Below are 26,274 nucleotides of genomic sequence, written 5' to 3'. Positions count from 1 at the left end.
CCATTAATGTCACATTGACCTACAACAAATGTTATGTCCCCCACTGAACAGGTTAACTAAGACAGCAGCCCTCTCGTCTCTGAAAGTCCTAATTATAAGGAGGAAACAGAGCCCATTAGAACATTTTGTATCAAGTTATGCAGGGATAAAAGTCAATTAGGAACCACATTTTAAGGAAGAAATAAAATGCAATGGGTACATTCAGCTTTATAAAGTACCTTGCCTTAAAAACTGCTTGATAAGCAAAATATGCCCTCCAATTTGCAAAGATAACGCAGATAATAATTAGACTGGAGTCAGGGAGACATAATATACTTGTTAATAACTGGATGGCCCGGTTTCATATTGTTAGTAAAATTTAATCAAGTGGTGGCCTTAGATCTTAACCATTTAATAACCATCATGAATAGATACATACAGGATAGATAGATAGATAGATAGATAGATAGATAGATAGATAGATAGATAGATAGATAGATAGATAGATAGATAGATAGATAGATAGATAGATAGATAGATATGAGATAGATAGATAGATAGATAGATATGAGATAGATAGATAGATAGATAGATAGATAGATAGATAGATAGATAGATAGATAGATAGATAGATAGATAGATAGATAGATAGATAGATAGATAGATGCTTGATGGATAGACAGATAGATAGATAGATAGATAGATAGATAGATAGATAGATAGATAGATAGATAGATAGATAGATAGATAGATAGATACTTAGACACTTTCACTTTTTTAACATTTTGTTATGTTGAGACTGTGTGCTAAAATAAAATTAGATATTAGATAAATAGATTAACGTTATTAAAATAAAATAATCCAGGAAGTTTACCTGTAGACCTATGTAAAGCTACAGATATCACAATAAATTATACCAAATGGTAAACTCTTCCTTTGACAAGCTGTGATATATATATATATATATATATATATATATATATATATATATATAGTATACACATCTATCTCCTGCTCTCTAGATATAGATATGTGCAAACATACACAGGCATAATGTCATGTTCTCATGCTATGTGCTGACACTGTCTTGGCACTTTCTTAATGATCTACATATTTATATAGTCCTATGATTGTATATCTTTCCTCTGACATATGACATGGAGTTTGAGTCTTATACTATTAGTTCCAGAAGACAGCTCTACTTTTATGTTTCCTCTGTATAACTTATTACATACATCATGAGTCCAGACTAATGGCATATTAGATAATTATCCTTAAGTATTTTCTTATCATCATCGGTAATCTGTTCTTCCTACGCCATATTCATAATGGTAAATATTTGTTCTTTATTTCTTGTTTTTTATTAATTTTGTGTTTTTTCTTATTTGGCATGGCATTGGTTGTGTATACTGCTGTTATACCCCTGATACAATTAACCTGATGTCTTTTATGGGTTACCCAGTCTCACACTCCATGTCATATGTGAACGTGCCAACAGTTTAAAATGTAATTCATATATTTGAAACAATCTGAGTATTCTCTGCTTAAATAGCGCAAAAATATCTATTCTTTATACCAATTCATGTAGACATTCACATGCATGTTCTCTAGGACTGGATAGAAAATATCCAACCAAAACCTCTTAAATCCATCAAGTATTGCTTAGCATGGACCCCTTATTTCCAAGATCAGGTTCAGGTCTGTACAGCAAAGCTAGCAGTCTATATTTTTGTCAGTAGACTTTGCTAAGCTCGGAGCCACCAAGGTGTGGTTATGGCACCCAGCCTTAGTTACTCTGGAGCTAAAGACAACTCTTTTCTATATTCCCTATTAGCACATATTAACATTGTAGAGGCTGTTTTGCTATAACTCCCCTATATGAGCTAATGCAGGATCTTGTTCACTTAGGGGGTATCTAAAGCCGGGCACATGGTAATCAACTGATCACCGGTCCAAGTTTAATTTATTAAAAGTATTGTCATCATGAGAAAACCCTTTTAAAATTTAGAAGACCTGGAAGAGTACTGATAGGTTAGAAACACCATTAATCCCTCAAACCCCCTTTCACCCAATTAATTGTGAAAAAACGGGGACCCGTTTGACTTTATTATTTTCCAATAATCACACCTCTAATAATACAAGATTTTTTCGTTTAAACTATAAAATTTTCATATGCTTAAACTTGATATAAAAATGTCCAAAACCTTTGTTAGTCTTAGCCACTCTCCAAATATTTTTTAAAAAAAAAGAGGAATAATTGGTAGCAGGATTCTTTAATATACACAATATACACAAAGTGTAACCAATTAAAACATAACTCTAGTACCAATATTGGAAGTTTATCTGCCACTAAAACATAGAAGATGGACAGTAATTAAATGTTTCCTTCTTTCACACAATGATCCGCACAATTCTCTTCAGTGTAAAGAGCATTGAACATGGCTTATTTTTTTTTTATTCGTTTATTATGTTAATTTTTATATGTATTGTCAGACTTGAAGACATTTGAAACCTTTAATACTCAGATCTATTAAATTATTGTAATTTGTTTCATAAATTTTCCCTTCTTGCTCATAAAAGCAGACAAGATAGGATATAAAGGTAACACAGCAAAGGCCCTAGGGAGACTGTCACACAGAAAACCTCACTTTCTGCTCTATGTCTTGAAGCACGTCACTACCGTATTTTTGTTGAGTCTTATCAATGTCTTTTCTCGTGGTCCTTCTGGTTTTTCATTTTGTCCGTCCTAAGTAACCAGATCTGCACAGCTCCTACGTTAAGTTGGAAATCCTGTCCAGTTTTGTCCCCTTTGTTTGCAGCCTGATTCCCCCCGATGTCTGTTAGACTAGTCGCTAAGCTGCTTCACTTTATTTCTGGGCTTTTGCTTCTTATGTGACCAAGGAATGAACTCTCGGCACAAAGTACTGTCACCCATTATTCTGGCGGGTACTTTGTGCAGTTATGGAAAGCACTGTAAATTCACATGAAGGCACTGCTGCCCTGAGACCAGATAATACTGAGGCTGATGCCCTTCACACTCAATAACTAAGTATTGTTAGACTTTCCTAAAACATAGGGAACAAGTTTCCAGAATTGGCTGCAATTTTTGTCTTTTTGGGGTCAACAGAAAGTAAGTTAATTATTTCTTCATCTTACTCTCTGGGCTGGTTCGCTCAAAGGCTCTGTGCCGCCTACAATAATGGCTCTATACTAATCTGGAAAGCAAAATTAGTCTTTTGTTTGATAAGTATGAACATTTGTTCTGAAAGAGAACATTCGAAAGACGTCATGTTATCTGGTCAGCAGGAGCATATGATATTAGGCCAAATGGACTACTGGTGCCGTCCTCACTCTACCATGTCTGACTGGAAGACTTCTATGATATGAGCAATGCTGCTCTCTCTTTATGTGCTGTTACAGTGTTTATGCTGTTGATGAAGGCCTGTAAGTGTCTTTTGTTTTGCTCAAGGAAGCTGGAGCCACATGGAATTCCCAAATCACTTGATATTCTCCTTATCTCTGTGTCATTGCAGAAGGTTGCCCGGGACTCTGTAACAGCAATGGAAGATGCACTTTAGACCAAAATGGATGGCACTGCATGTGCCAGCCAGGTTGGAGAGGAGCAGGATGTGATGTAGCCATGGAAACATTGTGCACAGACAGTAAGGACAATGAAGGAGGTAAGATGAAATATCTATTCGATTTTTTACGTGTTTACTTTTGATGGGTATCTGACATTTTGTCATCACACCTCATTGTTATATGAAATGGATTCTTACAAAACTGAAACGTCCTATTTTTTCAGCTACATTTAAATCTCACTAGACACTACTGTATGATCTGGGCCTTCCATTACCTTTTTTTCCCCATTTTGCAGTCTAAAACTGATGCTTATAGATATGTTTTGAACAAATGCCTCTAAGCGCCATACTTTTTTCAAAGTGATGTGTTCTTATTTTGATTGCTTTGTATTTGACCTGCTATATATCTCTATCTATCTAATATCTATCTATCTCATATCTATCTATCTATCTATCTATCTATCTATCTATCTATCTATCTATCTATCTATCTATCTATCTATCTATCTATCTATCTATCTATCTATCTATCTCATATCTATCTATCTATCTATCTATCTATCTATCTATCTATCTATCTATCTATCTATCTATCTATCTATCTATCTATCTATCTATCTATCTATCTATCTATCTATCTATCCCCATTCTCTAACATGCAAACAGTAGAGTATCTAAAGGGGGTGCAGAGGTAGCAGTCGCACCCGGGTCCTTAGCCTGAGGGGGTCCAAAAGCCCCTAAGCCGCATAAGAAGACACCAGTATTATAAATGATATATGGTAGGTGGGGGCCCTGTTACAGATATTGCATTTGGGCCCAGGAGCTTCAAGTTACGCCTCTGCATGCAAAGAATATATAATAACCCAGCACAAATTCAGAACACAAAGTTTTACTTACAAAATTGCTTAGAACATAATTGATCATAAAAACGGAGCTGCGTCCTCTGAGGTCACTGTCTGAGTTTTAGGAAGACCCCCTCCACACTAAATTACATTCTTAATTAAAACAGTCAATAATACAGTTCACATTAACTGACACATATATATTTAGTAAAGTTATGTATTATTTATAAAAGGACAAAATTCTTATAATCTTTTTATACACATACTCCATAAAAGTGGAGTACTTTTATTACAACCTTCCCAGAAGCATTCAAATATGTTGTGCCTTCACTGGCCACATTTGTAGCTTATACTGTAGGCTTTGGCATTTATGCCACTCAAAGGCATTTCGAGCAGGAATATTGCTTCTTATTTAAGTAGCCCTTGAGTCCCATTAGTGATTACAGCTCTGGCTATTTGAAGCTGCAGCTGATTGGATTGTGTTCGGCATATAAGCATTCCTTTGTAAGGAAAGGGATTTATTTATTTCAATTCCAATCTCATAAGCGCAATTTGCTCCTGCAAAGTATTTCCATGATACATATTACAGCCATTCCCAAAACTCCGGGGTGCAGCAAAACTTCCAAGAGATTCACCCAATGACCTGCCGTACGTCTGCAGCTGTGTCTCGACACAATTACTTAAACAAGCGGCCAGTGCTATCGGCACACATCAAGCCCCACTCAGCAATCATGAGGGCAAATCTGCTGAGACGTTCAACTGAGAATTGTATTTTTGTATTTTGAGAATATGTATTTTTTTTCCTTTTTATAATGTCTTCTCTGTATACATACCTATGAAGTCTAGGGAAAAGTTTAGATTATCCTATAAATCTGTAGTTATGTTACTAGCAATATCTGCTGCTAGAAAATGTCAACCGCATTAAGATGTTCAATCACCAAAAACATCGAAATTAAGGAATCAGAAAAAATACTCCCTGTTCTGTTTTAACACAAGAATGGATTCTGACAAGAGATAAGCGATAGGTAACATGTACAGTATGGCACCATGAACAGTAGACCTAAAAGGGTTGCCGGGGATTAGAAAAAAGTTACTGCTTTTTTTTCCGAAATAGTGCCAGTTTCGGCCATGGACTGTGTCTGGTATTGCAGCTCATCCCCATTCAAGGTAAAGGGGCTGAGCCGCAATACCAGACACAGTCCTAAAAACCCTACGAGAAATTGGACTATCAGAAAAATTCCCTCTCTGCCTAAAAATTCCTCACTATGAACAACCCCCTATGCATTTATTATGTTCATTAAATTAGTCAAACATCGAACAGTATTTTAGCCCTAGACCATACCTGCAGCAACATTTTTAGATTTTCTCATAGAATGTACACAACCAGGTTTGCAAATACAACCATCTGTGTTGTATGATCCTACATAATCTAAAGTTCATCACATGATTGAGATTACGGAATCCCGACTAGAGGAAATAGGGATCAGACAGGTTGCAGTTGTAGTTGTCCGATTCTTTGTTTTCCCCATGATAAGCAAAGCCAAAGATGTCAAGAAGTCGCTTTTCTCCCTCCTTCCATAGAAATAACATGCCCATTATGTCTATATTATATCCTATGTCTATAGCCAGCTGAACCTGATCTACTGTAGTCAGATAAGCGTCAATGACTCGTTGGTTTCTATAGTTTGAGTGGTGACATAAATTGACACTGAGCCTTGTTGACCTCTAAAGAGTATTTGTACATAGAAGATTGATTGAAAAAACTCAGCTTTCCATAGTAGGTTTTAGTGGTGGTTGTTATTTTACATGCCATCAGAACCTGTATCTGTGAATATCCTCTAATGATAGTCCGCTATCTGGCCTTATTGCTGGATTTTCTACGTTCTTATTGGGTTTAGTCTCATGTGAACAATTCCCTTTCTACAGTACAGTGTATACTTGTCTTTCAATACATCCCAGTGGGGTTAAATAAATGGAGTATGAACTAGCAGTCAGCCAGAGCAGTTTCACTTGAGCTCAGTTGGGCTGGGGCCAGTGGTTTCTGTTGGTTATACTAGATAATAGAGGCTACTGACGTGCAGAGACAGAATGAGAAATGTTTTCTCCAGTTATATAGAGCCAGATTCATAACCATCCGTCATTCGCATGGGCAAGTTGCTGATAAACTCCACACAAAAATAACAAACAGTATGTCCCTGCATCTTGGCTGGTGAAAATGAGATCCTTCCTCTGATTGATGTCAGCAGAGAGGCTTGTAAAAAATGCATTTCTAGCTGATTAGTTCAGAATGTGTCAATCTCATGCAGTTTTTATGACCCACACACTACATGCCAGATGTACATTTGCTTTTTATAAACTAACAAAGATGAATTACTAAATGTAGAATTTTTCCCCCTGGAGCCATACCCCTTGATGCCCAAGAGAATAAGGGAACTTTATTTTGTAATAAATCACAGAGTGCTACTTTATATCCCTTTAGAAGATATATAGAGATATTTCATAGTGCTTCTTATGTGGATCCTCGGATTGGGTATAGTATATTCCGCTGGTGATATCATGCCATCAGTGTAGAGAAATGCAGGTGTTATTCTAGCTGACAGATCTTCTGGAGGTACCAATTGATGGTACTCAAAAGATGTGTTCTTATATTTCATCTGAAAACTGGTTTCAATAGTTTGTATTATATGTATTTTCTAGAGTCTTAATCATCTCACGAAATATAAGGAATGGGTAGCTCGAAAAATGGAGTTTTAGAATAAAAACATTACTAAGCTGAATTAGCGGGCATATGATAACTCTACATCACTCTTGCTGACACAGAACTGCTGATACTCGTACTGATAACGGTTATTAAACTCTGCACCATTGCAACATCTAAATCACATTGTAGCAAATGTAAGTGTGGAAGATGTGCTATAGTGGTAGTGTGTCCGCTTCTGAGCCAGGATTCATGCTACTGTTTAATCGAATTAAATTCGGCTCTTGGAGAACAAAGACTTTTGCAGATCTCTGTGTGTGGTTACATCGTATCAAATAGGCAGAAACGTAGCATCAAATAGGACCTATCTTGTCTCTTGATAACATATTTAAAGGTAGCTTAGCTCGCTGATGGAATCAATTCTCTGACAAACGTTGACTTATTTTTGTAGCTTCATAGAAGCAGAATGTATGACCTTGGATATAGTTCAGCGCAGAAGGTGTTAATAAAATAAAGAGAGTATAATCCTTATGAGTATGAATTCAATCAAGGTACTTTCTTCTGGCAGATGGCTTAATCGACTGCATGGACCCAGACTGCTGCTTACAGAGCGCCTGCCAGAATCAGCCGTACTGCCGAGGCCTACCTGATCCACAGGACATTATCAGCCAGAGCCAGCAGTCACCATCCCAGCAGGCTGCCAGGTCTTTCTACGATAGGATCAGCTTCCTCATAGGACCTGACAGCACCCATGTCATACCCGGAGACAACCCTTTCAATAAAAGGTAAAGCTGTCATTGTCACTAAAAATATAGCAGCAAGAGTTTGTTACATGGGGGTGACCTGGTTTTTAGCTACTTTTTTTTAACACTTTAGCAGTTTATATAAAAAGGGGCTTGGGCAACCACGTCTATGTCAGTAGGTTTACTAGCATTAAGCATTTCCTAATTACTAATATATTAGCTGACTACATATTAAACAATTTAATATAGCCAGGGAGCAATTACATTGAATAAAAACAATAAAAGCAATGTTGAGTTACTGCACTAATCGAATCCCCTCCTTGTACAATGAATAGCAATAAATCATAGAAATGTAGACCATCGCTAATTCTTTTTACTCTGACAGTAGGCATGTATTTACAATTGGTGCCAGTGGCAAAGCAGTAGGGTTGAAAATGTACCTGGTCCTGCAAGCCTAGAGGCTGTGGTCCTCCGTCAAGTAAGAGAGCAGCAGCGATGTAAAGTGGACATTGTAAGGTGCAATGACATATAGTTACAATTGCACAATGATGACATCATGAACATAATGTAGATCAGTGGTCTCCAATCTCTGGCTGTTAGGACGTGCTCGGAGTTGTAGTTCTGGTTTGGATCAGGTAGTATTTACTTAAAGTATTCTGAACTGATGTGAAAGTCATCAAACTCAAAACACTGAAATCATATCACGACATGGTTAAACTACTAGTTCTAAGCATCATAACAGGTTTGTATGTAGCAAATGGCCCAGTGGACTATGGACAATCCTATTGTAATACTAAGACATACTGCAAATATAAAAGATTTTCAGATAATTGGTTCCTTACAAATGACTGATGGCTGCTGTGTATCTGCATGTATACACAGTATCTGTCAGTCTGGAGAGAGGGGTGGGGGATCGCTCTCCTCATTAATTCCAGCAGATTCATAACCACTGTAGGGTCTGTTTGTCAAATGGCACAATATTTTTCGGACTTTAACCTACATAGCAAATATATCAAGCAAGTAGATTTGACTTTTTGCCATATTTACTATACCATAAATACCATATACACTGGCATTACCGGTTTACGGCCTCCTTCCATTTTTTTTAACGGTTTTTATAATCCTTAGTAAATTTTTCATATTTTTCTGAAACCAATGTCTTTATATCTGCAGTAAAACACCAAAAATTCCCAAACCTATGATAGTAAATAAAACACGACACAGGATAGTAAAGAAAATACATAAAGACCCAAGTGCAAGAACGTTGTTCTTTATTGTAGAGAAAAGCAAGTTGGTAGGTTTCTGCTATTTAGCCCTACTATATGTGTTCTCCTTGGAAGATCTGCTATGTGACACAACTATACACCACTCGCTCAAGTAAAAATAGTTATTCATCTGTCTGCCTTACCGTAGTTCAGTTTACTGTCAACTAGGTGGTGGGGGGCTCATACTGACTATAGGGAACAATGGATTTTAGTAACGCCCCTATTTACAGCCTTTTTTCTGCGTCCTACTATTCAGTGACCATAATGTTGCTGAACCCCAAGTATGTTTGCAGGTCATGTCCTCAGGGAATCTTCTCTGCGTTTTGTTCATTGGAGCACCCTCCTGCCTGGGAGAGATCTATATACCTGTACATTCTGAGCTTTCTGGTCAGTAAACATAATGCCGGAACTAGACAGATTTTATTGAAAATTATTGGGAAATTCTCTTTAATGGAGTATTTGACGTTCTAAAATAATTATTATCTAAATAACCTTATGTAATGCCCCTGTTTCCCATTCCATGGAATGGACTAGAAAGTGCCATGTTTGCTTCTAATTATGTGTTCTTATACCAAGAAAATAATTGCAACTCATGCCAGTCCCACGAGTACCCCTTATAGCGGAAGTTTTCTTAGATTTTTTTTTAGGTACTATTTAATTTCAAGCATATTGTAAGAAGTTTCATCTGCTGTTTTTTCAAATTCTGCCCGTCCTCCTCGACGTAGCTTCTCTTCACACACATTTTTCAAAGACTGCTTAGAAATATCTTCCTATTTTGCTTCTATTGTTTATTTCAACACGTTTAGTTCCAGATGTCCTTGCAGTACATTGAATTCAATTCTCAGCCTCTCTACCTCGCAAGGTGCTAATGACATCAGTCTGATATATTCCGAATGTGAAAATCCAATATCTGCAGTGCTGAATGCAGACTTTCAGAATTATGATGGAATTGTCTCTGAATATTCCTAAGTAGTTATTTTCTGAAGCTTTTTTTCTTGCCACTTTTTTTTTTTTCTTTCATTTTATTAATATCAATTGCAAGGAAAACATTCATTATGAAGCTCTGATTTCATAATCCGCCTGACTGGTATTTTACTGAAGCGATAATGATGTGAAATACAAGCAGTAAGTGAGAGCAGGTGCCTTGTGTCCTGCTGAGTGAAGGAAGATGATTTACACTAGAACTCCTGGGTCTAAGCTAATTTAACAGTATTAATGCAGTTAGACACAGCAGTTGATTAAAAGTTGTTGCACAAATGTTCCTTATTGCCCCCTCTAAATCTTTTCCCTTCCTGTTCCCAGTAGATGTACCAATTGCCGCAAAATTAATTGGAAAGAATACTTTTCTCCATGCAAGTGCCAGATATTTGACATGTCGAAAGCTTGAAGGTTTATTCGTCTGTGAGAGCTTTTATAGCTACTGTAAATGAATGGACTAATCATTTAGTACCTTGCCATTCATTAGGTAATATTAGGCCTTTTAGAGAGAAATAATTCTGCAGGCTTACATCTGCATTACTTGTCAACGTGCAGCAGACTCCTAGTACGGCTTAAGACGTGACCAGCTGTTTCTTTTTATTCTTAGGTTAGTCATGTGCAGTTGGTTGTCACTGGTGACAGTATACTGTATTATTATACTGTGCATTTCGCCGTTTTGTCTGTATTAGGCATAGCCTGAAAGTCTATATACAGGATGGGTAGAGGATGATTCACATCATTTATTTGGCCATAGCTATGTATAATAGATTGGCAGTATTGGAGATATTAGTCGAAGAAGCGGCACCTGATACGTTCAAACTTCCATTATTATTTCATTGCAGTGGGTATAGTGGTTAAAAGAAATCTGACACATGAAAAATGCAGTCCAATCTGTTGGTAGCATATTATAAAGCAGGATGAGCTAAACAGATTGATGTATATTTTTGTTGGGAAAAAATTCAGTATAAATTGTAATTTATTCTTCTCATTCTGGACTTAGGAGTCCTGGGGGCGGTCCTACTCAATGATTGACAGCCTTCCCTGTATGAGTGTGCATACAAAAGTTAGCCGTCAATCACCACCCACTGGACTCCTAAGTCCAGAATGAGTAGAGGTTTAACTGCATTTATACTGAGTCTTTTTCCACAAAAATATACATCAATCTGCTCAATAACATAATACCCACAGATTGACAGGTTCCATTTAAATAGCGGCATATGTCTTTCTAATCTATTAAAATGAACCCTGCTAAGCAGAACCAGACATTATAAGGGCAAACAAGGGCAAACAAAAGACCTCCGTACATAAATTAGGAGTGAAATATTTCATGGATGCAATGCGACATTATTTGTGCCCTTAGACTGCCTAGCACACATTGTGCTTTCCTTTCATACATTAAAAGATTGTTAAACAAAGGTTTGAAGAGGTTTAATGTATAAAACATTTACAATGCAATAGCAAATTGAAAATTCTGGACAATGCAAAAAACAAGGTACCTACTCCATATTCAGTTAGAACACTAGTGTTTAATATGTTCCCTGAGTTACATATAATTATGCCAAGTAAGAATTTCTACTAAACCATAAAACGTTCCTGTATTATTCAATTAAATGAACATTAGACTTACATATCAATCACGTCCTTGTCAAAGAAACAAACATAGAGGGAAAAGGGTCTCAAATACATTAACGTTATATGGACACTAATGTTGAAAAAATCCCATGTCCATCAAGATCAAGTACTACAATGTTCCTTAGATTTACCATTGCTCTACAGAAAATGATCCTCACAAAGGATTAATTTGAATCTGGGCCCCTAGAGTAATAGATATACTATACAAACCCCAATGATTCCACATGCCAATATATACAATCACATCTTGCTGAAGGAAATCCAGATTCCCTGAGGTGGCTCTATCTATCATGGGTACTGCTTGACCAAGCCTCCATTGAGTTGAGCTGAAACGTTGCAGAGGTGGAAAAAGTCCTCTTACTTTTTCACTGAATTTACCGGAAAGTTGTTATTATTTGTTTTTTTATCATAAGTACCAAGATACAGAATCATTGTGCAATGTAGCATAATATTTTTTGGCCCACAGTGCCCATTTATAGTGCTGGTATTATCTTACATTGCAAAAGAGCCTGTTTTCCCCAATGTATATGGACCCAGATGCCAAATTCATCTTATACACTCATACACTATTTCCACTGGATTCTGAGCATGGCCCACAACCAACTATATATACTCTATATATACTCTATATAGTTTAGATAACACCAATATGCTACTCCCCCATTTAATTAGATCCAGGAAGCAGATTTATGGGTAATTATTTATTCCTTCCACTGCGGAGCTGTTTTAGCTGTCCCTGATATTGTCTGTCATTTGTGAGGAACAAAGTGCTTTTTTTTTTTCTTGAGATAAAATATTGGCTCTTTATAATAAGAAAAAAATAAATCTGTGTTTGATGTGGATATAAACAATGTTTTATAAAGGTCCTTTTACACGGTCCGACGTGAGCCAGAAAAAGAACGGTGATCGGCGAGACAGCTTGTTGATCGGCGATCGTTTGCTCCTTTCACAAGGAGCAATGATCAGTTAAGTATAGGGGTGAGTGATCGTTACTACGATCATTCGTTCTCATACGTTTCGGAAACATGTCGAACATGTCATGTCGGCAACACATCTCCCTGCCATTTTACTGGCTGCATAAACAAAAAAAATCAGCCAAACTTTTATGGTTTGAGTGGAGTTGGGCTTTATAAGAGGAGTCCATGGTTGTTGTTGACAAGATGAAAATAAAAAGTTTCTTGGAGATATTTTGAAGCTGAAAGAATTCAGGCAGTTTTAAAAATATTCGATATGATTTTTTTTCAAATGCAGATGTGGTTACAATGAAAGGTTTATAGGAACCAATGTTTCAGGCCCTTCAGCACTGAAAAAAGGTTAATCTAGAAAAAGGTTACTTCAGCACAAAGATTTTATTGTGTTTTTCTGCTCCAGCTAGAGGTGCTCACCATTGGGCAGCTTTATGATGCAGGAACTTTACACTGAACCACCTGAGGTAGTGAAGCGGGGAATTATACCATGAATCACCTCTCAGAAAGCAAGTGTGTACATAACCTGAAGTCTTCTGTTCTCTCTCTCCCTGTAGCCTTGCATCTGTAATTCGAGGCCAGGTTCTCACAGCTGATGGAACACCGCTCATTGGAGTCAACGTGTCATTTCTGCATTACCCGAACTACGGACACACGATCACACGCCAAGATGGAATGTAAGTGCATATGCTCATAAATAACAGGGAGTGCACATAATAAAAGTAGAAAATGTCATGTTTTATTACATTGCTCTTTCATTTACAGGAAAGCTTTTTATTATGTAATTATTAGAAGCCTTATGATGGCAGACGCCTTCAAAGTTTGTGTTATCTTTTATACAAAAACGATATGCAAAGAAATGAGTGACTGTATATTACGTAAATCACACCTACTATTCTGTACAGCAGATTATTCACCAAATAGTTAAACTTTACATGTGCAAATGAATGTTTTTCCTCATTCCCCTTCGTCTGCTCAGTATTTGACTTGTTAGAGCAGCAGTTTGTTCCCCAGAGCTGCTCTTTCTTCTGTAACTGTGGACAGGCAGTTCCAACCAAAGTCATATTATGAAAGGATATGGGGTTGTGTTTTCTGGTCATCCAGTCACATACCTGCATATATGTATACACAAACTTGTGCCTGTTCTGTTCTCTCCTTCTTTCCTACATTCTCCATGTCGATGAATCTTGTGTTCAGTATGTTACTACCATATCTAAGTGTTGTCCCTTTTTTGCCCAGATGTATTAGTACACAAAGGGAAGGCACTACTTGAAATTATACAATGGTTTTGAGCCTTTCTTTAATAAAATCCATTCACCGATGGAACATGCCATATTTTGCCCAATCTAGAAATACAGTAAAGGCAGCCATTTAGGTAATAAAACTTAATCACATCAATTGATTTGAGAATTGATAACAGCATTTTCACTAATTCTTAATTGAATACATTGATATGTGTTGATTTTGTGACGGTTATTCCCATGGTATGTAGAACTCAGTTTCACCCTACCTGCACATGTGAGCAGTCATGGTTCAAATTGCTTAGTGGCATGTTATGTTATGTTGGTTGTACAGCTACTAATAGCGAAGTATATAGAGAGTCCTGAGAAACCACTATACATTATCAATGAAGCAAAATGATGACACATGGTTATACTATATATATCAGACAAAGAATGGCGACAGCACACTGCGAACACCAATGCAACCTAAACCACTAAATATAAATAAATATGCATTACTGATAAATCTACTTATAATAGGGAGGTTCTTAGTGCACATTTTGATCAAAACGTGTTTGCCCACCTGCCACAACAAGGCGACCTCTGTAATGTGGGGACTTACTCTGCACATACACCCAGAACTGGGACTAAGCCTACATATATATCTGGGGATGGTAGGAACCAGCATTAAACTAATTAAAATCACCCAGGGCAGAATTGGAGGAGTGCAAGAACAAAAAATGGAGGCAGTCACTAACCCCACATATATGAATCACATAAACAGCACAAAAGTTTGAACAGCACATTCCAACAAAATAATATAAAACGTGTATGCAAGTGCAGGAACACCTGTGACTGCAAATATACAGCAGACAAGGAATGGCGACAGCACACTGCGAACACCAATGTAATCTAAACCGCTAAGTATAAATAAATATGCATTACATGCTAAATCTACTTACAATAGGGAGGTTCTTAGTGCACATTTTGTTAAAAAAGTGTTTGTCCACCTGCCACGACAAGGTGACCTCTGTAAAGTGGGGACCTACTCTGCACATACACCCATATATATATATATATATATATATATATATATATATATGCAATTTTTATTAATTATTATTTTTTAAGTATATTTTACTTTGAATGTATATTGTGAATACATAAGCTTATAATTTGTGCTAAAACCATTGTTTTAACAGCCTGAATGCAGCATAACATTTGAAACATCGAAAATCCCATATAAAGAATAGTGTTAGATGATAATTCAATCGGCATTGTAATTATTTATGAAAACAGAGCCCCACTTTCTAGTGACGTTAAAGATGGGTCCTTTGGTTCCCATAATATTGCAGAGGCTTTAAAATGATCCATTAATGTATATACATATTTGATATTTCCTTCCGCGACTTCATTGATCCTGCATCCGTATTTAATTATATGTCACATTTTGATACATGTATTCAATTTAGCATTGTTAGAGAGCACGGAGTTATACATGGTTCAAACTATATGATCACAAATCCTACCCCCTGGCTGCCTTAAAAGTCCCCATGCTCTTGTTTATGTGTGTCTATTCTTGAGGTTTGCAAATACAATTTGCAACCTGGATAGTTCCTGGGTATAACTATACCACATCCTTTTTCATGCCTCCAGGCTAGAAGTAAGATGATATAAGCAGATAAGTACTAAATTAGAACATTTTCTAAGATTCTTGTGGTTCTGGGAGCCCTCTGCCAGATGCGATGGAATGAAGTTGGACCATTGTGGCCTGCAAACTGCATGTCTGGAGTGATTTTCATGTTGATACAATAAAGGTTATCATCTACAGGAAAATAAATCAATATTCTTTAAACCCAACAGAGCTGTTTGGTCCGTGCTCATAGTGTTTTCTTTCATTATAAGCGCCGCATCTGCCGGTTTGGTTTCTCTGCTTCTTTTCATATGCATTGTGATACTTTGTTACTAACAGCAGCTTGTTAGTATTAGATTTTATATTTTATTGTATCAAACCTCAGTGTTTGTTTATTGTCCCAGGTTTGATCTGGTCGCTAATGGTGGTGCATCACTTACGCTCATGTTTGAGAGAGCTCCATTCCTTACACAATACCACACTGTCTGGATACCATGGAATGTTTTTTATGTCATGGATACCCTGGTGATGAAGAAGGAACAGAATGAAATACCTAGTTGTGACCTTAGTGGGTTTGTCAGACCAAATCCTGTTATAGTATCATCTCCTCTGTCGACATTCTTCAGATCATCTCCCGAGGACAGCCCTATAATTCCTGAAACACAGGTAGGTACTTTTTAGCCAATTGGATTTTCTATTTCTTTATTATATACAGTAAAAAACCATGCTGAAAAATACACTTCACCTGGAACTACTTCATATAAACTATATATAGTAATGTCTTGCAAAGGCTATTCTTTAAAATATTTTCTGAGGCCTTATGCACATGACAGGGCCATGGGTACGGAACATGTGCGGTGGCCCATGGAGCCCCTATGACTCCATGCTATTGTGTGCCATCCTATAGTGCTATAGGTTCTTTATAATGCCTCAGTACAATCTTCAGGTTGTTATAATACTCCTGTGTGTATGTTGGAGCAGTACAAGAATTTTGGGCAGCAATGGGAAATTAATTTTTCTTGACCATTTGGCAGATTATACACTGTTTTATTGCATTTTATAATCTACAATCAATTGAAACAGCTGTCTATAGCTTGCTTATGGAACGTAAAGGGAACTACAGTATGATGAGCTTAAATGGATGTACATTGAAATACCACTAGTATTCAAATATAGTCTTTGTTTCTTAACGTTTTGTAGCATTAGGATAAACGGATCGCTCCATTATAGTGTGCACCATATTAGTTATATGGTTACCTAGTTACAAGGCTGAAAATTGATGACGATGCATCAAGGCCATTCTGTGATTACATAAAACCATATGTTTGTTATATGTGAATCAACAAGAACAAGAAAGGTACAATTCTAATTAAGTACAAAAAAATATATAACAAAAAGAAATAAATAAATAAATAAATAAATATATATATATATATATATATATATATATATATATATATATATATATATATATATATATATATATATATATGTGTGTGTGTGTGTAGGCTGCCCTTTTATAGATTAAAGACCTTCATCTTTTGGTTTTTCACCCTGACATCCTGGAGTGCTGCCAATTTTTTTTGCTTTGTGAATAATAGGACATAGCCTGTGTCTGTGGCTTGCACCATCCCATATTTGCTTTGTTGTATGGTGCTGCTCTGGACTTTCTTTTATTCTATCTATCTATCTATCTATCTATCTATCTATCTATCTATATATATATATATATATATATATATATATATATATATATTTATTTCTTTTTATTATTATTTTGTATAATTTTTTAAATTTTTATTTTTTTATTATTATTATTATTTTTTTTTAAATCAAATGCAAGTTTTCATTTGACACATGTAACCTGAATATATTTAGAAATAGCCCATAGAATATATTATTATATATCATGACTAGTGATGTCATCACTTATACTTCAAAAGGGGTAAGGCTGGGTTCACACGAGCATGTGACGTCCGTAATGGACGGAACGTATTTCGGCCGTTAATCCCGGACTGAACACACTGCAGAGAGCCGGGCTCCTAGCATCATAGTTATGTACGACGCTAGGAGTCACTGCCTCTCCATGGAATTACTGTCCCGTACTGAAAACATGATTACAGTACGGGACAGTTGTCCGGCAGTGAGGCAGGGACTCCTAGCATTGTACATAACTATGATGCTAGGAGCCCGGCTCCCTGCAGTGTGTTCGGTCCGGGATTAGTGGCCGAAATACGTTCCGTCCATTACGGACGTATTGTGCTCGTGTGAATCCAGCCTTATTGTACATTTTAAAGTCTAACTTTTTATATTTGGAGAATAGCGCTGTCACATCCATAACTTTGCAGCGCAGAGGCTTCATTTGTGTCATATGATTCTTTGTTAAAGTGTTTCATAATACAATCCATAACTGTCAGTGAAGGTAAAATATAGTTACAGATGTAGCACACACCAATATAACATTTGGTACCTGCTGTCATCTCTGAAGATAATGACATTACTATTATATGCTAATTATCTTTTTTAATCAGTAGATAACATAACAGCAGTGCGTTGTTTGATCTGATAGTGACGCATGTTATATTAGTTTGGAGAATACTCATTACAAGTAACTTGATTTGTTCAAACTAGTACATGGAATAATTTTATATAAAAGAAAATGTATAATAAAAACTGGCTCAGAAATGACATGGCCTGAATGAAGATATTATATTTACTGATGTATACATTTATATGGTCGTATAGGTATTTTTTTATGCTGGAAACACTGCTTTATTAACATAATTTTAGGACTTTTGGTATGAAAAGGATTCATGGGTTTAACCTATATAGGTTGTAGGCTAAAGAGTCTGATAGTAAGGAACACAACAATCTCCCATTCAGATAGGCGTGGTAGGGGAACCATAATGTTTATACAGCTCTATAACAGTAGAATAATGCCCAAATGGGGCACCCACTAAAATTAATGGTCATTCCTAGTGTCCTTAATTGACATGGAACATCCCTGTGAGCCTTTAACACAGCTTTGGAAATCTAGGAACGTCCCATAATGACCCCATGTATCATGCATACATGTAATAACTATATTACTATGCACAATATGTAATAATAACGTTTTAGTATTTTGTGTTTTCTCTGTGTTCAAAATTTGTTGTTTTCAAGATCTTTACCTCTTTAAAAATATAGTGTAAAAGAACAATCTGAAAGGCTGTAATTTCTGTCTGGAGTTTTCACAGACTTTAGACAGCTTTCATTCCCGCGTCTATAGTTATTGCTTTCAGGCCATAAGATCTACCTTCAAAAGGAGCAGTCAAACTGTGACAGTTCTATGCCATACACCAGGACAATTTACAAGTGAAATCCAGGTCTCATTTCCAAGCCTGCTCATGTGACTGATGTTAACCAATGATAAGCCAGGGCTCATGAACACATGCTTGCGCTCAGCACGCTTGACTGTTCATAAAGTGCACCCTGTCTGTGAGCAAATTCTTTTATTCCATTTTTCAGAAAGATCACAGGGGAAAATGAAAAACTCAATCTTACATTTCAAAGATTCTTTAAACATAAATACTAGAAAGTGAAAAATACTACAGAGATGTACCGTATGACCATGTACCAGCTCATCACAGCCACAGCTCTGCACTGATACATTTTTCCCAATATAGATATGATAATGAAGACATACAAAATGTTTCTTCCAAATAATGAACATAGTCATGTTTGCATTAATAAAGTAGAAATGTGCAGTATCCCATCGCAACCAACCAACTCACCCTTCTATAGCAAGCTTGCATGATTCAAGCGAATAGTTGTTTGATTACTATGGGTTAATGCATGTTTAAATAGGCTTCTAGCATCTGAAAGGAGACGAAAACTTGGCTACCGACCAGTAGCATCTAATCACATAATGGGTGGTATTGTCTGAGTATGCATTTGGGTACTGCAATTCCCATCACACTTGCTAAACTTGGCCGTAATGTAGTCTTATGCATTGTAAACACTCTTTAGCGGTAAATATTTCCTTTTCCTGTAAACCCATCAGGAGAACACACTCGCATTAATTGTGCAGGAAGGGTTGCCGCTACTGCCTCATCCTATTTTCGGGACAGAATTGGACAACCACCTGCCAGGGAACCCGTTCAGAAGAATATTGACCTATATGGATATATTGCAAAAGCTATGCAGAGATACCCAGGGTTAACCTTTGCCAATAATGAAATTATGCAGAGGTTACATTGCCAACCATCTGACCTTCTGTATACTTAGATACCGGTATTTTATGGCCATTGGCTCTCTACGCCAGACCCAAAAATAGAGCAGAGAACATTAAGTCAAGAAAGATTTGAGATGTCAGAGCCATACAGTAGGTGTTACTTAGCTTCCTAATATACTTTCTGTTTAAACTGATCTCAGGGACAGGATATATGCAAAGATCCAACGTCTATGGATGAGCTGCAAGCACTGTAACCAACCGTCAACCTCCACCCCATTCTTATTTTACCTGTGGTCTCCAAGATCAACGCTTAAGGCCAAATTATGGCAGACAATATATTAGGGAATTGGAAGTGCTTTGTCACTTGAGTCATAGTTATATATTCCAGAAGACACTTTTAAGCCTGTTGTTGGCACGTAATGAATTCTTTATACTAAATTTTCTGCCATTCTCTAAAAATAATAAATAAATCAGTATACTGAGCAATGTCATAGCGTGTACAGGCCTATCCACCTTTGCACTCTTTATCTTGTCTTCTGTGGAAACCTCCTCCCATCAGGTTTATTTTTGTTCTTTCTGCTAAGATAAAAGGATAGTAGATCAAATGGAGAGTGTCATTAAATGTATGTATATTCTTTATAGAACAACTGTAGGGGAAATCTGTAGATTACAGGCAGCTGTTTTATTTAAGATCCGACAGTGAGATGAAAACCTGACATATAAAAATGCTTGGTAATAAAACGTGCGAATGACATAGGAAAGCATACGCTCCCTGCCAAAATATTCCAATAAAAAGGAATGTTTGAAAGCTGTCCCATGGGAACGCTCCCAATTCTTATTTTGTGCACTTGGCGATGCATATGAAACGAGCAGAGCTTGGTGGCTTAGCAACTATAAATGCTAGTCTTCTTTGTGTAGGAATCTTATTATAGATTGTAATCCTGTCATTGCGGCTCAAAGTGAAATAAAGGTGATTGCTTTAGTTGCCAGATCTGAGTACGTAAAAGTCTGAAATCTCCATGACTAATGACAGCCCAGAAACTTCAATCATCAAACTGTAGTTAAAATGTCTGTCAGTTTCCCATTTGGAAAAGCCAAACCTTTTGCAAGAGAGCAGCGATAACAGAGTGAGCAATGTGTGGGAGCCTTTTATGTATCCTCTACATGAAAAGAAAAGCAATAAGTAACTGAGCCTAGTTTGATAATATAACCTACACATATATCACATACATTGGAACATCATCAAAACCGACAGCTTTATAGAGGAGATAAGTTGTTCAGTTAGCTAAAATCATTTGGCATAATTTAGAGAGATGAGTCACGCTAGTACATTCCTCAATATTGAACGTGTCAGACAAAATGGCTGCTGAACAAAGAGGCGGCTAAAGCAAAGACACCTTTCTTAAATATGCGTTACATCATATAACATTACAAGGGCTTTTTTGTGTTTATGTAATTCGATTTTATAAGCTATAATGTGGCATAGTGGGGTTACAATGGCTACAATGCTACTTGATCCTCTAAGCATGGGTGGGGCCAAAAGCCCTTTTATACATTTTACAAAAACTGCCATGGAAGTGGGGAAATTGGTGGTGGAATGACATATCATGTTAACTTTACAACAATGTAGTTACTTTTTGCAGCCTCGTGAATGTAGTGTTACTATATACATGAATAATTATTAGTGTTTGCTTAGGACTGTTGCCCTGCAGCCAGTGGCGTAACTACCGCTATAGCAGCCGTAGCGGCTGCTATGGGGCCCGCAGCATGAGGGGGCCCATGCCACCCGCCAGCACAGCCCCCCCATGGCCGGAGGCTCCGCTAGCAGCTGCTATGGCTGCTACAGCGCGACGCCACTGAAGTGGTTGTTCCTACAAAAGACATGCATCCCCTATCCACAGGATAGGGGATACATGTGTGATCGCTGGGACGCCAAGCGATAAGGAGAACGGGGGACCGAAAGTCCCCCGAAGTTCTCCATGACAAACCTCCATAGAAATTAATTGTGCACCAGTCGCGCTTGTGCGCATGCATGACCAGCGCTCCTTTCATTTTTATTGAACTGCGCAGACACCGGAAGTCCAAGGTTTGTCATGGAAGAACTTCAGGGGACTTTCGGTCCCCCGTTCTCCTTATCGCTGCCAGCGATCACACATGTATCCCCTATCCTGTGGATAGGGGATGCATGTCTTTTGTAGGACAAACTATAGGCTGTTTTTTTTGGGGGGGATATATGGCGTTATCTACAGGGGGGGTCTGTATGGCGTTATCTACAGGGGGTTTCTGTATGGTGTTATCTACAGGGGGGTCTGTATGGCATTATCTACAGGAGGGGGTCTGTATGGCGTTATCTACAGGGGGGTCTGTATGGCGTTATCTACAGGGTGTACTCTGTATGGCGTTATCTACAGGGGGGACTCTGTATGGCATTATCTACAGGGGGGTTTGTATAGTGTTATCTACAGGGGGGTGTCTGTATGGTGTTATCTACGGGGGGTCTGTATGGCGTTATCTACAGGGGGGCTGTATGGCGTTATCTACAGGGGGATTTGAGGCTGTAAGACGTTATCTACAGGGGGGCTGTATGGCATTATCTACAGGGGGGCTGTATGGCGTTATCTATAGGGGGGGCTGTATGGCGTTATCTACAGGGGGGCTGTATGGCATTATCTACAGGGGGAATTTGGGGCTGTAAGACGTTATCTACAAGGGGGCTATAAGGCGTTATCTACAGGGGGCTGTGTATGGCACTATCTACAGGGGCTGTGTATGGTGCTATCTATAGGGGGCGCTGTGTCGTGGAATCTATAGGGAGGCACTATTTACAAGGGGGGGTTGTGTGATACCCAGCAGAGGAGGGGGGACCCCAGTAAAAAGTTTGCTATGGGGCCCAGTTTTTCCTAGTTACGCCCCTGCCTGCAGCGCTGGAGTCTTAGGTTCAAATTTGACATAGTACAACATCTGCAAGGAGTTTGTTTTGTTCTCTCCATGTTTGCGTAGGTTGGTACTCTAAAAACATACTGAATTTAGATTGTAAGCCCTAATAGGGACATGGACCAATATGAGTAATGACAATCTCTGTACAGTGCTGTGGAATATATAGGCGCTATATAAATGAAAAAAGTGAACTTTGAAACACTATTTTAGGGCCTGTTCACATCTGCGTCGTCAGGTCATCCCATTGTTCTGCTTCATTAGAAGTATTTATTAGCGAAAGGGTAGGAGAAGGAAAAGACTTGTGGTTCAATGAGCAAAAAATATAATAAAAAATAATAAACTTTATTAATTAACTTACAAACAATTAATGTGAATTATTAAAATTGTCCAATGCGGGTCTAAAATAATTTTAGTGCAGATGACCCCTAATGCTACACTATTAAAGGACACAATTTGCCTTGTGGATTACTTACTATCCAATGTTGCTATCATACAGTGATAATGGTATAATACTACCCATCAAGATTGCTGCCAGGAATATCAGTATAAATTACAAGGGAATGGCAGTGGATATGCCTGAATATCACCTTGTTCTAATTACCTAAAATGAAATTATGCTCAAAAATATTGTAGATACCTGTATTCCTATTCACATATTATGGGAAATTGATTGTTAAAATTAGTGATTGCTCTGAGGCAAGCTAAGTGCTCCCTTGCATGAGAGCTATAGCAGCAGCGTGGTCAGCTAGTATCCGCAAGAAGTTGATGGGTAGTATTGTACCATTATCACTGTATGCTAGCAACATTGGATAGTAAGTAATCCACAAGGCAAATTGTGTCCTTTAATAGTGTAGCATTAGGGGTCATCTGCACTAAAATTATTTTAGACCCGCATTGGGCAATTTTAATAATTCACATTAATTGTTTGTAAGTTAATTAATAAAGTTTGTTATTTTTTATTATAATTTTTGCACATTGAACCACAAGTCTTGTCAGGGATCATTACTATGTATATTGTTTGAAAAATATTATCCTCACACATATGTATATACATTTCAGTTCTTTGTGTAATATACTGATATATATAACAAGTTCTTTGTTCATGTCGGACACACCTATGGAAGACACCGCCCCCTAGAATGCAAAGAGGATTGTGCAGAAGAATGTACACGAAAACTTATAGCTGAGGAGCGAGTGGGATTTAAGCAAGTCCCACATCTCGAGGGAGGGGCATGTGTCTTCTCTGTGTGTGTTTCTTTGTTCTGAATAAAGTGCAGTTCCTCCTGGCTGACATTGAAGCTGTACCTCAGACATTTGTGTGGTGCACTTCTCTCCAGGCATGCCTTCAGCTTTCAATTTACAGAGGTGGTTATTCGGTGTGAAATACGGACCTGACAGTCTTTTCCTTCTCCTCCCCTTTCCCTAATAAATACTTGTATAAAATGGGTGGTTTACCCCTTTGTGGTTCTTCTTATCCACTCTATATGTTAGAACTGAGAGGGTAATTGCAAAAATCTTCTAACTGCTTCGTTAGAGGAGCAGAACAAGTGTATACCAGAAGCAACGTTCCGTTGCACCACGGACACTACCGGCGGATGGCGGTTCTGTCGGGTTTCGGACAGGTTATTCGTGGTTTTACCGGAAACAATAGCTCAGCATGCTGTGCTTATGTTTCCGGTAATCTCTGTTGGATTTGAACAGGGCCTTACTGTGTTGAGTTGAGCAACGTTATTTATTTATTTTTTGCTACTGATATAGCAGCAACATATTCCACAGTGCTGTACAGAGATAGTCCTTGCTTACTGTCCCCATTGGGGTTCATAATTTAAATTCCCTTTCTGTATGTTTTTTGGGGTGTGGGAGGAAACCAGGGTACCCGGAGGAAACCCACGCAAAATGGGTAGAACATGCAAACTCCATGCAATACATTGGATCCTGAATGCCTTTATTATCGTTCAGACCTTCATTCACTATTCTCCAGGATTCAGAGCTCGAATCTCCTAATATTCCTTACTGACACCTCAATGTTTGCATAGATCTTGCTGTGGTGATTTGTATTCTCGGAAGTGTAGTATTTACAACAGGCACCGTACAGTAATGTGATATAAAAGAATACAACTGCCGTAAACTGTTAGATAAGGGATATGTCTGCCGACAAGCTTGTCAATCGGATACAATATTAGCTGTTAGAATTGTGAATTCAGCTCTCGGTTATAATATAGGTCTATTTTATGGGGAGTATAAGATATGTAGTGCAAGGTGGTTACAAAGTTCCTTAAATTTTTATGCAGATTATGCTCATGTCTATCTGTGTGTATAAAATCTGACATCATACAATTTAAAGAAATCATAACCAAAGCTTTCTCATTATATAGATAAACACTTTATTTTAGTATATGCAGATTCTATGAAACATTACCTCACGATATACTGCTGTATGTGTGACATCATAGCTGGTTGGTATGTGCACACTTGTTTTAAGCGCTCTGTCCTATTTGTTATTAGGTGTGGACAACCACTGGGGCAGAAGTTCTTCGGTTGAGGAGATCCTTGACCTCTTTGAAACTGAAAAAGCGCTTTGTATACTGTATCTGAAAAAGGAAATAGTGTTGAAATCGCTGTTCTATCAACTTGACAGAAGAGAAGGATCTAGAGATGTTTAGCGCATATGTTTTTGCTGAGTGGCATCTGCTGCTCATATTACCAACTCATTTCCTCTGCCCCAATAATTGCCCTCTCCTGGAATATACCATAGGATGGGGCATAAGTAGCAGAATTGAGTGCACACTAAAATGTACAAGATGTGAATGTAGGCTTATAGCTTCCACTTGTCAAGTCATTGAGGTAATAATAGCCACAGAACCGATATGTAACCAGTATTCACATTTTGTAATGAAAACTTGGATATTTATCAGCAATTCGCAACTAGGGTTTGATATGTTACCATATGCTTTTAATACTATACTTTATTACCAGTACTTTATCCTTTTTATTTTTTTATATATATATCAGGTGCTTCATGAAGAAACAACTATTCCAGGGACGGATTTGAAACTATCTTATCTAAGTTCAAGAGCTGCAGGATATAAATCTGTTCTTAAAATTACAATGACCCATTCTGTAATACCCTTCAATCTAATGAAAGTTCATCTTATGGTGGCGGTAGTTGGAAGACTTTTTCAGAAATGGTTTCCAGCCTCCCCTAATCTTTCATACACCTTCATTTGGGATAAGACGGATGCTTATAACCAGAAAGTCTATGGATTGTCTGAAGCTGTCGGTATGTATTTCTATTATAATTAAACAGTAATATTTATTTTAGGAACTCTGTCAAGCAGAGGTTGATTTATAGCCTTTTAAAACGGAAGACTGGTTTTGCCGCTGTATAGGCATTCATCTTCTTTTTAAGCAGCAGTTTAAATATTTCAGTGACATTTAATTTTGTAGAAATTTGTGTCATGGAATATCACACACAGATGTTTAACTGCCTGCTCTGTAAGTTACTTTTATTAAGAGCCTGTGCTGTTTATCATATTTTGCTTATTAGTTTTCACCATTCTGTCCAAGGATTTATGTACCATAGAT

General features: G+C 37.5%; 1 protein-coding gene across 18 annotated transcripts in view; it reads left to right on the top strand.

Moving 5' to 3' along the window:
* The window catches only part of TENM3 (teneurin transmembrane protein 3), a 1,030,160-nt gene that overhangs the window by 904,387 nt on the left and 99,499 nt on the right, over positions 1-26,274 (top strand). For 14 of the 18 annotated variants that reach the window (XM_075860221.1, XM_075860218.1, XM_075860216.1 and 11 more), the window contains 6 exons: positions 2,560-2,580; positions 3,513-3,659; positions 7,669-7,885; positions 13,241-13,360; positions 15,944-16,205; positions 25,702-25,969. In XM_075860221.1, the coding sequence (XP_075716336.1) occupies positions 2,560-2,580; positions 3,513-3,659; positions 7,669-7,885; positions 13,241-13,360; positions 15,944-16,205; positions 25,702-25,969 (1,035 nt within the window). The remainder of the gene's footprint in view (positions 1-2,559; positions 2,581-3,512; positions 3,660-7,668; positions 7,886-13,240; positions 13,361-15,943; positions 16,206-25,701; positions 25,970-26,274) is intronic. The other 4 variants (XM_075860214.1, XM_075860213.1, XM_075860211.1 and 1 more) reach the window with 2 other exon arrangements.

This window comes from Rhinoderma darwinii, chromosome 1 (genome assembly GCF_050947455.1).
Source record: "Rhinoderma darwinii isolate aRhiDar2 chromosome 1, aRhiDar2.hap1, whole genome shotgun sequence".
Classification (NCBI taxonomy): Eukaryota; Metazoa; Chordata; class Amphibia; order Anura; family Rhinodermatidae; genus Rhinoderma; species Rhinoderma darwinii.
Note: the sequence above shows the minus strand (reverse complement) of the source record. Positions and strands in the feature narration are given on the sequence as shown.